Source organism: Artemia franciscana, chromosome 1 (genome assembly GCF_032884065.1).
Source record: "Artemia franciscana chromosome 1, ASM3288406v1, whole genome shotgun sequence".
Classification (NCBI taxonomy): Eukaryota; Metazoa; Arthropoda; class Branchiopoda; order Anostraca; family Artemiidae; genus Artemia; species Artemia franciscana.
In genome coordinates, this window is record NC_088863.1 from 59,432,223 (window position 1) to 59,446,973 (window position 14,751).

Consider the following 14,751-nt stretch of genomic DNA (forward strand, 5'->3'; position numbering starts at 1 on the left):
ATATTTTGTTTATTATTACCCAAAAATTATGGAAGATAAATAGATAATGACCATATCAAAAGGCACTGTAAGTATGGGTGCAAATAAGAACCTCAGCAATATATCGAGAACAATAGGGATATTTAAATTGAAACTTTCTCGGCTACTATTACTACTTCTGCTCATACAATTTAAATAAATAAAAGAATGTAAGTGTCTCCTGGTTGTCAAAGAGTCCAAAATTCCAGGTTGTCAAAAATTCTCTGGCAATGATAATAAATTTATTTTCCTCATTAATTCATTTTTTTATCCAACTGTAAAGAAAATAAAAAAAAATAGTCTGGTCTATTCATTCAAAAAGTCTCAATGAAGCCATAGTAATTTATTCATCAAAGAATCTACTCGTGTCTGTTGTTAATACGCATTTTACTGCTATAGAAAAATATTACATCAGCACCAACCAGATTCATTCATTCACACAAACGAACTGGTCTGAAGAAAGCATTATACACCCCCCCCCCCTATCATTACGCTCGAATCATATTGGCGACCATGGTCCAGTGACCCCCAAGATTATTTCTCTAGATCCGACCCTGGACCTTGCTTGTATGTCCCACTTCTTTTTTTTTACATTCACTCATTTTACTAACTTGAAAAATTAGATGTCGTAAACAATACCAATTAAACATGCGGTTTTCAAGTAATAGAACTTGAAAATCCCTGTTACAATTCTAGCAAATTAAAAAAAAAATTCTCAAACCTTGAGCAAAACTAAAAAAAAAATTGTCATTTGTGGCATTTTTACCATAGTCTATATTTACAGATATTAAACATGCATACTTGCGGTACAAAATCGTATCAGTATATTGTTAGTATTTGACTGTGCCGCTTTTACGACTGATTCTAATTTCTTCAATTTATACATCAACTGCGTAAAATTTTGACACAATAATTTTTAACCATAAAGAATTGCACGTCTTCTATTAGAATTCGAAGTTCATTGGAAATGCGAAAATAAGATTGAAGCTGCAGAAAAAGAATTCGGGATGAAGATAAGCTAAGTTACGGTTAGTACATATTTCCCCCCCCCCCGGATATTTCGAAAAATTTCCATAGGTTTCGGATATTTTCAATTGATTTCACATTACTTCACCAAATACACCACCTCAGTTGGGATGACCAGCTCACCTTTCCGATTCGTTAAGATATGCTGAGCGTGTAATCACAACTCCATGGAGCTGAAATAACGTAGTCAATAGATCCACAACGAACGAGCGAAAGTGAAACTAATGAAGACCAGTTATCAATTAATACAAGGAACGTTCCGATCATTTCTAATTTCTAACTAGTCTTTCATTAACTTTTTCTTGTCACTCAATTTTTCCAGTTTTTAATCAATACGAGATCTAACACAGGTTCCAAGCCCTTGGCGAATTTTTAAGAAAATAAACTTACCTGTCGGAATGTTAGTAAAGAAGGGCTACCAAGGGACTTAGATTGAGGAAGATTGTTGCTACTATTTGCTAGACGAAAATATTCGCCGAATGTTGGGATTGATGGTATTATTTTCTCCTTTGGAACTCCAAGACTTATGAGAAGATCAAGAACTGAGTCCTGAAAAAAAAAACAGAATCACAGCGGGTTATTATAAGTTCAATATCAGTCAATATGTTATTTTATATTATTTATTAATTACTCATATTTACTGGCAGTATATTACGCGGTATGTCATGATGATCATCTCTTGATTTTACTTTTCATATATCAATGATGACTTTAGAAAATTTTTAGGAAATTGTAAAATTCAAAAGTTAATTAGTAAAATCGAAATTAAACCAATGTATTGAAACCTTCATTTGCCAAAGGTGCCACAATGTTGGTGACATTCTTGGTCAGGAATGTGATCAAATCACAAATTCTTGGCAGAAAAATAATATATTAGGCCATTTGGTAGCATGGGAAAACTTATAGTTTTCGTTAGTTTTATTCATTAGAAGTTAAATATCAAACAGTTCGTGGTAACGAACTGTAGTAAGGAGCGATCCGGCTCGATAGAAAACAGAACTTTAAAAAATGGGAATTTGACACTAATAGATACATCGAAAGAATCAGATTTTTATGCTGAATCAAAATGTAGAAGTTTCATCAAATTTAGTCTTACTTATCAAAAGTTACGAGCCTCAGAAAAATTGGCTTTTTCAGGAAAACAGGGGAAAACACCCCCTAAAAGCTACAGAATCTTAACGAAAATCCCGCCATCGCGTTCAGCATATCATAGAACCATACTGTATAATTGTTAAGCTCCTATCTCCAAAAATGTGGAATTTCGTTTTTTTCCAGGAGACCGATCATGGGTGCGTTTTTTTTTCAGGGGTGATCGTATCGACCCAGTGGTCCTAGAATTTTGTGAGAGGACTCATTCTAACGGAAATCAAACGTTCTAGTGACCTTCTTAAGCGACCAAAAAATATTTGAGGGCACCTAGACCCCCTCCCACGCTAATTTTTTCACAAAGTCAACGGGTCAAAATTATGAGATAGCCATTTTGTTCAGCATAGTTGAAACTATGTCTTTGGGGACGACTTACTCCCTCACAGTCCCCGAGAGAGGGGCTACAAGTTACAAACTTTGACCAGTGTTTACATATAGTAATGGTTATTGGGAAGTGTACGGACGTTTTCAGGGGAATTGGGAATAGATGAGAGGGGGTTGAGGGGAGGCGGTTACATGGGAGGATCTTTTCCATGGAGGAATTTGTCATGGGAGAAGAGAATTTCCATGAAGGGGGCGCAGGGCTTTCTAATATTATTTAAAACAAAAAACAATGAAAAGATAAATATGAAAAAGTGTTTTCAACTGAAAGTAAGGAGCAGCATTAAAACAAAACGAATGGAAATCATTACGCATATGAGGAGTTCATCTCCTCCTAAATACCTGCTCTTTACGCTAAAGTATATTTAGTAATTTCAACTATTTCTTCTACGGCCTTTGTGATTCAGGGGTCATTCTTAAAGAATTGGGACGAAATTTAAGCTTTAGTGTTAAGAGCAAGGTATTAAAGAGGGGCCGAACCCCCTCATATACGTAATAAAAATATACGAAGATAGAAGTTCGTTACGAAAGTGAATTTGGGAGGTACGTATACTTTTTATTAATAAAAACATTCGTAAGAAATTAAAAGTTCTAGTTGCCTTTTTAAGTAACCAAAAGATTGAAGGGCAACTAAGCCTCCTCCCTCACTCCTTTTTCTCAAAGTCGCCCGATCAAAACTAAGAAAAAGCCGTTTAGCAAAAAAAAAAAAAAAATGCAAATTTCGTTCTAAGTATTCGTGTGCGGAGAGCCAAAATCAAAACATGCATTAATTCAAAACGTTCAGAAATTAAATAAGAAAAAGTTTTTCACTGTTTTAAAAAGTAGATTTGAGAGAAAGAGTCAAACTTTAGCGCAAAGAGCAGGGCTTTGAGGAGAGAACAGCCCCTTTCATATACGGAGTAACTTCTGTTCGTTTTAAGTTTTAATGTTGCTCCTTACTTTCAGTTAAAAAAAACTTGTTTTTTTTATTTAATAGAAAGACAGGTTCAACCTTGAAAAAGTAAACAACAAAATATAAGTAGAATTAAATATTCTAAGAAAGAATTATAAGAAAGAATTATTTATTAATTAAAAAAAACAAGTTTTTTTAACTGAAAGTAAGGAATGACATTAAAACTTAAAACGAACAGAAATTACTCCGTATATGAAAGGGACTGTTCCCTCCTCAACACCCCACTCTTTATGCTAAAGTTTTTCACTGTTTTAAAAAGTAGATGTGAGAGAAAGAGTCAAACTTTAGCGCAAAGAACAGGGCTTTGAGGAGGGAACAGCCCCTTTCATATACGGAGTAACTTCTGTTCGTTTTAAGTTTTAATGTCGCTCCTTACTTTCAGTTATAAAAACTTGTTTTTTTATTTAATAAATAGACAGGTTCAACCATGAAAAAGTAAACAGCACAATATAAGTAGAACAATAGGGAAATATTTTCTAAGATAGTGGAATACGAACTTTAATTGCATATTTCGACCCTATATACAAGGGCCTTTCTCAGGAAAACAAATGAAAAAAAATATAAAAGAAATACATATTAAAAATACGATCATAAACGCCTAAAACAGCACTAAGACAGTAATTGTCGGTTGTTGGAAACACACTCAAGAACTACGCTGGGCACTGCAAGACAAAAACCAGTTTCCCTGATGGTTAATCCTAATGAAATATGCCCAAATGTATGATGAAAAATACAATACTTAATTAACAGAATAATGGGACAAACATGAAACATAATCCATTGTTACACTTCCAATAATGTTTTTTAATGTGAAAGCATAAAGTCAGGCTATGTCTATTGACGCACAGTTTTGCTTTGGGCAACAACCCCTTATCATGGAAAAATATAATTGCCTCTTTTTCAGTCCTTGGCAAATCCTAAATCTTCATTTGTTTTCCCAACTGAATACAGGCAAACAAGTATAAAGTTTTACTGTAGTTTTGTTGTCCGTTATTTCATGAAATAAACTGTATTTTTGTTAGTATCGCAAAATAATGACTGAGCCTCGTTTTTAACGATGGTTTGTTCATAAAATTCATAGCAATTTTCGCACGGTCAATTTTCGAATAATATACTTTTTCACTCGTTATTCACAACAAGACTCAGCCATTTTCATTAGTCTTTCTTATAAGTAAGCAAAGAAATCTATAGGTATTTCGAAACTTTTTTTTTTGTTTTGTTTTTGTTTTTTTTTGTTTTTTTTTTTTGTCGTGCAGACCTGGCTTTTGCAAATCTATTCCAGTTCAAAAAAGGAATAAAGGTAGTTGAAATCGTACCCATATCTTTGAATATAAATATCGCAAGATGTAGAGGATTTAGCTCGGTAAGCTAAGGATTTGGCTATTTTATATAAAGAACAAGCGCTAAAGTATGTTGGTGAGTTCAGCCCTAGCCTCAATGTAGTCCCCTGTTGCAGCATAAGCAATTTTTTCAACCTACATCCAAAATGATGAAAATAAGCTGAAAAATTGGTTTCGAAGTTGCAGTACTATCAAACAGTTCGTGTTAACGAACTATAGTAAGGAGCGACACGGCTCAACAGTAAGCGAAACTAAAAAAAATGGAATTTTGATACCAATAGTTACATCAAAAGAATCGCATTTTAATGTTGATTTTAAACAAATAAGTTTCATCAAGTTTGGTTTTACCCATCAAAAGTTACAAACCTGAGAAAATTTGCATTATTTTAGAAAATAGGGCGAAACGCCCTTTAAATGTCATAAAATCTTAAAGAAAATCACACCATCGTATTGAAGGCATCAGGGATCTCCACTGTAACAGTTTCAAGCTCCTATCTACAAAAATGTGGATATTCGTATTGTTTTTTTGCCAGAAGACCGATCACGATCTTCTTTTTGCCAGGGGTGATCGTATCGACCGAGTGGTCCTAGAATGTTTCAAGAGGACTCATTCTAACTGGAATTAAAAGTTCTAGTGCCATTTTTAAGTGACCAAAAAATTGGAGGGCACCTAGGCCCCCTCGCACGCTCATTTTCTCCCCAAAGCAACCGGATCAAAAATTCTGAGATAGCCATTTTATTCACCATAGTCCAAAAACCTAATAACTATGTCTTTGGGGACGACTGACTCTCCCACAGTCCCCTTGGGAGGGGCTGCAAGTTACAAACTTTAACCAGTGTTTGCATATAGTATGGTTATTGGGAAGTGTACAGACATTTTCAGGGGGATTTTTTTGTTTGGGAAGGGAAGTCGGGGGAGGGGTAACCGGGAGGATCTTTCCATGGAGGAATTTTTCATGGGGGAAGAGAATTTCAATGAAGGAGCGCATGACTTTCCAGCATTATTTAAAAAAATTAAAAAATAAATATGAAAAGTTTTTTCAACTGAAAGTAAGGAGCAGCATTAAAAATTAAAATGAACAAAAATTATTATGCATACGAGGGGTTCACCTCCTCGTAATACCTCGCTCTTTACGCTAAAGTATTTTTAGTAATTTCAACTATTTATTCTATGACCTTTGTGATTCAGGAGTCATTCTTAAGGAATTGGGACAAAATTTAAGCTTTAGTGTAAAGAGTGAGGTATTGACGAGGGGGTGAACCCCCTCATATACGAAATAAAAACATACGAATATAGAAGTTCGTTACGTAAGTTAATTCGTAAGTTACGTATATTTTTTACTAATGAAAAAGTTTGTAAAAACTGAAAGTTCCAGTTGCCTTTTTAAGTGTTCAAAAAATTGGAAGGCAACTAGACCTCCTCCTCCGCTCCTTTTTCTCTCAAAATCTTCCGATTAAAACTATTAGAAAGCCATTTAGCCACAAAAAATTAATTATTTATGTGTGGAGAGCCAAAGTAAAAAAAACATGCATTAATTCAAAAACGTTCAGAAATTAGATATAAAAAACAAGTTTTTTTACTGAAAAAAAGGAGCAACATTAAAATTTAAATTAAGAGAAATTACTCTGTATATAAAAGGGGATTTTCCTCCTCAATGCCCAGCTCTTTACGTTAAAGTTTTTTACTGTTTTAAAAAGTTAAGTTAAGAGAAAGAGTCAAACTTTAGCGTAAAGAGCAGGGCGTTGAGGAGGAAAAGCCCCTTTCATATATGGAGTAATTTCTATTCGTTTTAAGTTTTAATGTCGTTCCTTACTTTCAGTTAAAAAAAACTTTTTGTCTATTTAATAGCTATAGAAGACTGGCATCTAAATTCAACCCATTAAAAAATGCTGTGTGTCTATTTCAGACAACCAATAGAGTAAAAATTGATTCAACTCTGTTTCAATTCAACTTAATCATTTTATCAGTTCGGAGACTTCCATCGTAATCGATTATATTTACCGAAACAGTTATAACCAGGGTCACGAATATACGAAATACACCTTCCTCTCTTATTTATAATTAACATGGGGTCAATTATAAGAGTAGCTACTCGAAAACGAAAATTCGCTTTGCTTTCATATCTACTGAGTTTTTTTTTCTTAATGAGTATCACAATGTGAGATTATGCGTAATTATCTAAAATATCCCAGAATAACAATAATTAATTGAAGAAGAATGTACACTAAAAATAGATTGGCCTTCTGATATAGCAAGGTCACTTAATATCACTCTGAGAAAAATTAAAAGTGATCAAATGAATTGCCCCATGTTATTAAAAACTAGGAAGCAATATTAGTGTACCATGACCAAATCATTCTGCAAATATATTAAAGTAAATTACTCATTCGTAAAAATAAAAATAAACAAAATAATAAATTTTTTGCCAAGTTCAGTTAGGCGTAGCATCAAAAAATGAAATTTTTACACAACGTTAGTTATAATCGTAAAGAATTTCATAGCCTTCGAATGTCTTGGTCGAAGTCTGTTAAATGTATTATTACCTAATGTGTTGCAATTCATACATAATTAAATAAATAAGTTAAACAAGGCTGGCACAATAGGAGTAGTTCTAACTGCAAATCCTTAGATTTTGAATAAAAACTTATCTCTCCTGTCCATATTTGCAGATACCGTTTTATATAATTAGAAAGTGCCGGTAGCTTCCACCCAATTCTCAATTTGGAAACAATTTCATGACGTTACATATTGAGCTCCAAAGAAGAATAGCTCTCCGATGTACCTACAGTCAGATTCAGTTCTCTTTCGATCCTCATAAGATAGTCAAGAATTTTCACATTTTTTTTCATGTCAGTCATTCAACAAACACTGCGACTAGTCAACATCCTATAATTCTTGTTTCACTTTGTGCCAGTTCTGAATTTGGTAGGTTTATACATCTCCTATTTTACATCTTTATTCTTTTTCCCTTTTACTTGTCGTGGGAAATCCCTGCATGTGAAAATTTCTGAAATATTTTGTAAATGTGTTTTTCATATGTAGTATGTCTGTTTTTTTATGCTTTTTTTAGCTGAGGTCCGTTGGGTGTCAGAAATAGAATGTGAGGCGCAGAAACACATCCACGAGAGGATTTCTGAAGAGGTTGAAACTTCCCTAGGAATTAAGAACTCATACACAGAGCGAACGAATAACCGGTTCAACCTGCATTGACGCGTCTAATGTCCACTTTAGACCTTGTTTTATAGGATTTGCCACTGTATTTTTGGTTATATTCAAAACTTAGAAAAACAATATGTATTTTAGGAAGTCTTGATCATCAAACGAGCATTTTTCTTCTATTACTTTTCATATTCAGGACTATTTGTATGCTATTTACGAATACAGGTAAATGTACCAGTGGCTTGAAAAGTGGATTTTTGCCTTCAAAAATCTGTTGATATTTTATATACTGCTCATGAATTTTGCTTCTGTTTTTACAAATGTATCTAGCTTGAATAAACAATTCCTAAGGGAAAGTTTCTTACAACTAGAGATTTTGGTAAAATACTCATTTGAATGCTAATATAGCATTCTGGCTGAAGGGCCAAGAAACGGAGATTAGCACCGCCGGCAGGGACTGTAAAGTCTAATGCCATATCCTTTACCTTTACCTTTACTCATTTAAATAAGGCCTTTGCATAAAACGTGAAAAATAAACATTTGGTTCTTTTGTGCTTTTAATTATAATATAATTCAAACTTGCCTAGATTTTATTTGGTTGTAGGATATATTAGTAGAACGACAATTTGCCTGAAATCTCACACCAAGGAGCAGGGATTGACAGGAGGGAGCCCCTGATTTGACAGTGGCTAAATTGATAGTCATACGAAGCAAGGGCATTAGCCTATGTAGAACAGCAAACCCAATCTAACCCAATTTATTTTGGCTATATGCCAATTTATCATCGCTATGAGCCTTCTTCCAATACCCTATTTTATCCAGATTTCACAAACTACTATTTTGAGCTGGGCTCAAGTTAAGATATTACACCATCTGTTAGCACAGTATTGTAAATACAGTCTTATGTAATATCATGTGTCTTCTTTGAGAAATAGACAATTTCAGTTAATCACGTCTTCTTTATGCCATCATCAATGACGTTTATATTCCAGGTATAGTTATAATCTTTATGCTTAAATATTCTTTGATTTTGGTGGGTTTTGTATGCTAATGTCTTGCATCCCCAAAGAAGTCGTCTTGTAAAAAATAATGTTTTTTCATAAATCTATTCGAAAATAATAATGAACACTTCGAAGAACTTGTATCATGCGTTGCTGTTCGAAGTGCAAATTAATTCTTTTGCAAGATTGGGTTAAAGGTTAATAGTTTCAAATATGACAAGCTAATATGCTTATTAGCCAGAGTCCAAAACGTGACTTGAAAAGCTGTAAGGATTACGAATGAAAAATATGGAGTAAATTAGAGCAAGGTCATGATCCACGTGAACCCATAGTCTGGCCACAGGATGGTCATCAACTCAAATATCTGATGAATTTATTATCAATTATGTACTATGATGATTTTACTGTTAAGACTTAGTAACATTGGTGGTTAAACACCACACATTTTTTGTGGTTTAGACCCGTGTAGTAAAAAAAAGTACTTTAGTTTATGGCATAAAATATATTTGACTCGCATGGTGCTATCTTTTATATGTTACCACGTATTTTTAAATAGTATATTATCTTGTCAATAACAAGTAATAATAGAATTAAAGAAACAATAGTTTTTTTTCAAATACAGAAATAATCCATTCATCCGAAGTTTTATTACAGATTTTGTACTTTAGCATCTAATATCAATTAATAATAACGAATCTATTCCTGACAAATGCCGCGTGTAAAATAGTACGAAATTCTTCATCACCCTCGGGATCATCGCTGTTAATCATTGTACTGTCCGTTATATATTACAAAATATTTTTACTTATTACTAAAAAAATTAAATCGGCACAGTATTTTTTGGCTCAAAGGTCAAATATTTAAGAAAAGGCTTTCTATATTTTTTAGTATCAATTGTCAGATTTACTATTTCCTTTAACATAAGCTGTTTCCACCGGAAGTCTCATAGTGCAGACGTATAGATAGATACTTTATTACTGACTGAATCGGATTCCCTGTATTTCACATCTACAACTACAAAAAAAAATGTCAATTGACACTATAAGAAATGAGAAATAAACAGAAAAAAAATAGAGAAAAAAAATTAAGAAAATCTTCGGAAAAACGACCACGAACTAAATAATAAGCATATCACTTAAGAAATCAACTATGAAAAATTGATCAAATGTTTGGTATATCAATGTACGGGAGTATCCTAAGTAATATTTTGCAATGAATATATTACAGTAAACCATAACTATTTTGGAACGCCAAGTCTTCCATTAATTCTTTTGCGTAATATATGTGTTGCGTTATTTGACTTAATTATACACGGTTGAAACAGACTTGAAATATTTTAATTCTAAAACTTAAGCACTACTCAGAGATAGGTTGCAGAGCAGCCTAATTAGAGATCCGTAAGCTTTCACTTCAATATCATTTTAGTCAATTCACGAAAATTAGGTGAATACGTTAAGGTGAGTCAGAGGTATGAAATTCTTGCTCCCCTCCTTGGACTCCTGTCCCTCCCTCTTTTATTCTCCAATACAAACTGAAACTTTCAGCTCCAACCCCTGGCTGGACAGGATATATTCTATATATGGTACTTAGAACATCTAGACTAGACCCAAAAAATCCCTTCAGATTTAGCTCTAATTTCTCACCCCAAGTCATAGCTAAATGTTCACCTGTCTCCTCCATCATTACTATCTTAAGTTTGAAATCGATCTCCAAAGCCTAGCAAATTACCTGAAATTTATGGTGCGAATAGTGAGTTTTGATTTACGCAGGTTTGTTCCAGAATTCAGCATCAGGAAGTTTTGGGAATCTTGGCCTGCGAGTGAACCGTAAGAGCCCCTAGCTAATCGGAAAACCAAGATCAAAATAGTAACCTTTTCTGCTAGAACCTATCTGTGAACAATACCCTACTTTACACAATTTAGAGCCATTGCTCTGAGGCTATGAGGGGATGTTTACCCTAAAAAAATACGTATTTAATAGTTTGGAAAAAAATGACAATCTTAAAATAATGACCAAAAATTTAGGGTTAATTTGAAGCGGGTAGCAAAAAAAGCACGAGAGCGAGGCTCTCAAATTCCTTTTAAGCATTTAAAATTCACTATAAATTTCAATCTCAAATTGAATGGGTCTCCTCCTAAGTTTCTAGCAAAAGTCCCTTCATTATGGAGTGTTGGAGTGATGAACAAAACTCATAAATCACACACATATGGCTCTTTATTTATGTAGTGAAATAACGCTGCCTAAGTAAAGAACCAAATCATAACTTAACCTCAGGAAGGGATGGTTAGTTCTTGATCAGAAGACCAGAAGCCCAAAAGTGAGAGAAAATTAGATTTCTAGAAGTGGCTGCGCAATTAAAGAATAGTTTATGTCACTTATAATTTAGCTCTCTGAAGGATATATAATGTTAAAAAAAAGATCCAATAAATATCCAAGAATAGACCACAGAATACTACAAACGGTATGACATTGAATCCTTCAAAGCAAACAATTTCAAGAATACGATTCCTCATAACTCCCCTTTTTTCAATCAAGCAATTCCACATGAAATGTCAGTTGTGGCCTGGAGTTTCAAAGAACTTGAATTACGATTAGTTTCTCAAGCATGTATTATATTTAGCATATGCTTCAAGTTCCCTCTTTGACCTATTGGCAAGTTCAACTGTCAATTTTTGAAAGTTGGCCTGTTATTTATACACCCAATAGTTGCGCATTCTTGTGCTGTTTGGAATCCTTACCTCGTCAAGGAATTTTAGGACAGAATAGAGGTAACTCACAAAACAACGCAGTAATTATCTTGAAAGAGGTAAAAATTCCTGGAGTCTAAATTCTTTGCAGAGCAGTTCTCACTACCATTGAGGGAGTGAAGGACACCTTACGTGTTGCTAATAACGCTATCCGAACAAAATCACTTTGCCTAGTGTTTTTACCATAACCATAACTGCCGAACAAAATCGCTTTCCCTACTGTTTATTACGTGTTGCTAATAACGCTTACGTGTTTCTAATAACGCTATCCATAACTGTCAAACAAAATCAATCTTCCTTAGTATGTTTTCTCTTCTTTGACCTAACCTCCAGCCACCTGTTCTGTGTCAATTGAAATCCCAATTTTATCCCGTAACGTATCTTTCCCCACGATCAGTTTTGGATCTTTTGCCCATAGACTTGCATTGTATTTTCTTTTCTTGGAGGTGAGATGGTTATGAAAATAACTGACAGAGGAGCAAATATTGTTTCTATTTAAGATTATACAAAAAAAGTTTTTTTTTATGCTGAAAGTAAAGAGTAAGATTAAAACTTAGAACGAACAGAAATTATTCCGTAAATAAAGGGGACTGTCTCCTCATCAACCCCCTACTCTTTACACAAACGATTCTCTATTTGTCACAATTCTACTTTTCAAAGTAATAAAACTTTATTGTAAACAGTGGCGCATTGAGGAGAGGACAGCCCCTTTCATCCGCGAAATAATTTCTGTTCGTCTTAATTTTGAATGTCATTCCTTACTTTCAGTTGATAAGACTTGCTTTTTTATTTAATTTCTGAGCGTTTTTCAATTAATACATGCTCGAATTTGGCTCACCGTACATAAACAACCAAAACAAAATTTGCATATTAAGTTTGGCAAAGTTTCCTCCTGCTTAAAAATTCCTCTGGAAAGTTCACCTCCAGAAATTACCTTCCCAATATGAAAATCTCACCTTATAAAACCACATCTATGCAAAGTTATTCCCAAATAAAATACCCCCCTCAAGGAAAATTCCCCCAGACAGTTGCATTCTAGCTGAAAATTAACCACTGGAAAATTTCTTGCGGATACTTCAAGCTCAAAAGTTTCTTAGCCCACATTTATTTAAAAACTAATTTAATTTCTGATTGTTTTCAAAAAGATACTGGAAATCCCCTCCCCCCGAGGAAAATTCTTCTCACAAATACCCCCACCTCCTAGTAGAAAAGTGCTCCCGTAGAAAATTCCCTCTGGAGAATTTATAACTCTCCCATGGAGAAAATCCAAGATCAAAATAGTAACATTTTCTCCTAGAACCAATCTGTGAACAATACCCTACTTGTTTGCACAATTTAGGGCCATTGCTCTGAGGCTATGACGGGGTGTTTACCCTGGAAAAATACGTATTCAATATTTTGGAACAAAATGATAATCTCAAAATAATAACCAAAAATCTAGGGTTATTTTGAAGTGTGTAGCAAAAAGAACACAAGAGCGAGGCTCTCAAATTCCTTTTAAGCATTTAAAATTCACTATAAATTTCAATCTCAAATCGAATGGGTCTCCTCCTAAGTTTCTAGCAAAAGTCCCTTCATTAAGGAGTGTTGGAGTGATGGACAAAAATTATAAATATCACACATATGGTTCTTTACTTATATTGTGAAATAGCACTGCCCAAGTAAAGAACCAAAGCATAACTTAACCTCAATAGGCCGATTAAGGGATAGTTAGTTCATGATCAAAAGACCAATAGCCCAAAAGCGAGAGAAAATTAGATTCCTTGAAGGGACTGTGTAATTAAAGAATAGTATATGTCCCTTATAATTTAACTCTCTGAAGGATATGTATTGATAAGAAAAAGGTAAAAAAATGGAGAAAAACAGCACAATAAGATACTCTAGACAATTCCAGGCCGGTAAATATTTTCCTGGACAATTCCCCTTAATATCTCCACATGTAAAACTGAGTCGACAAAGAGAAAGTAAGACAAACAAAAAGAATCTTATATAGGAATCTGGGCAAATTCCCCCAGTGTATAACTTTCCTTGAAAGTTTTACCCCCAAGGAATTCCCCTTCCCATGGAAAATTATCTTCATAAAAAATTCCCCCAGCAGAAGCTTCTCCTCCTTCCCCGAAAAATGTCTGTATATTTCCAATTAGAAATGCTATACGTAAACAATGGGCAAATTTTCTGACTTACAAACTTTTCCCCAGGGATTGTGGAGGGTTCTATTATTCTCAAAGACATAGTTACTGGACTTTTCAACTATGTTGAATAAAATGGATATCTTATAAATTTGATCAGATGACTTTTGAGAAAAAAGGTGCATGGGAGGGGGTTCAGTTGCCCTCCAATCTGTTTAGTCACTCGAAAAGGGCATTAGGACTTTTTATTTCGGTTTGAATAAGCCCTTTCTCGATGTTCTAGGACTACTTGTTCGATGCGATCTCCCCTGGGGAAAAAAAGCAAAAAAATATAAGATTCCACAGTTTTGCAGTTAGAAATTTGAAACTTCTACATCAAGGCTCCTGGATACGCTGAATCTGATGGTTTGATTTTCAACAAGATTCCTTGACTTTTAAAGGGTGTTTTTCTACATTTAAAAATCAGGCAAATTTCCTCAGGCTCACAGCTTTTGATATGTAACACTAAACTTAATGAATCTATTATATTTGGAATCAATATAATAAACCGATTCTTTTGATATATCTATTGATATTAAATTTCCAGTTTTTAGAGTTTCAGTTACTATTGAGCCACATCGCTGCTTACTTACAGTTCGTTACCATAAACTGTTTGATGTCAGAGAGAATAAGAAGACAAATGAACTTCTTAATAGTAATAGACATTTAAAAAAAGGTTGGAAAATGCAGGATATTTCTTAGAAATTGTTAATATCCACAGCAATGAGGGTCCACGGGAAAAGCAATAAGCTTAAAGCTTAATCAGGATGTAAAATCAGGATGCAATTAAGCTTAAATCAGGAGGTAAAACA

General features: G+C 34.0%; 1 protein-coding gene across 1 annotated transcript in view; it reads right to left on the bottom strand.

Moving 5' to 3' along the window:
- The window catches only part of LOC136032061 (uncharacterized), an 80,417-nt gene that overhangs the window by 21,454 nt on the left and 44,212 nt on the right, over positions 1-14,751 (bottom strand). The window contains exon 8 of the mRNA XM_065712179.1: positions 1,435-1,593. Coding sequence (XP_065568251.1) covers positions 1,435-1,593 — 159 coding nt within the window. The remainder of the gene's footprint in view (positions 1-1,434; positions 1,594-14,751) is intronic.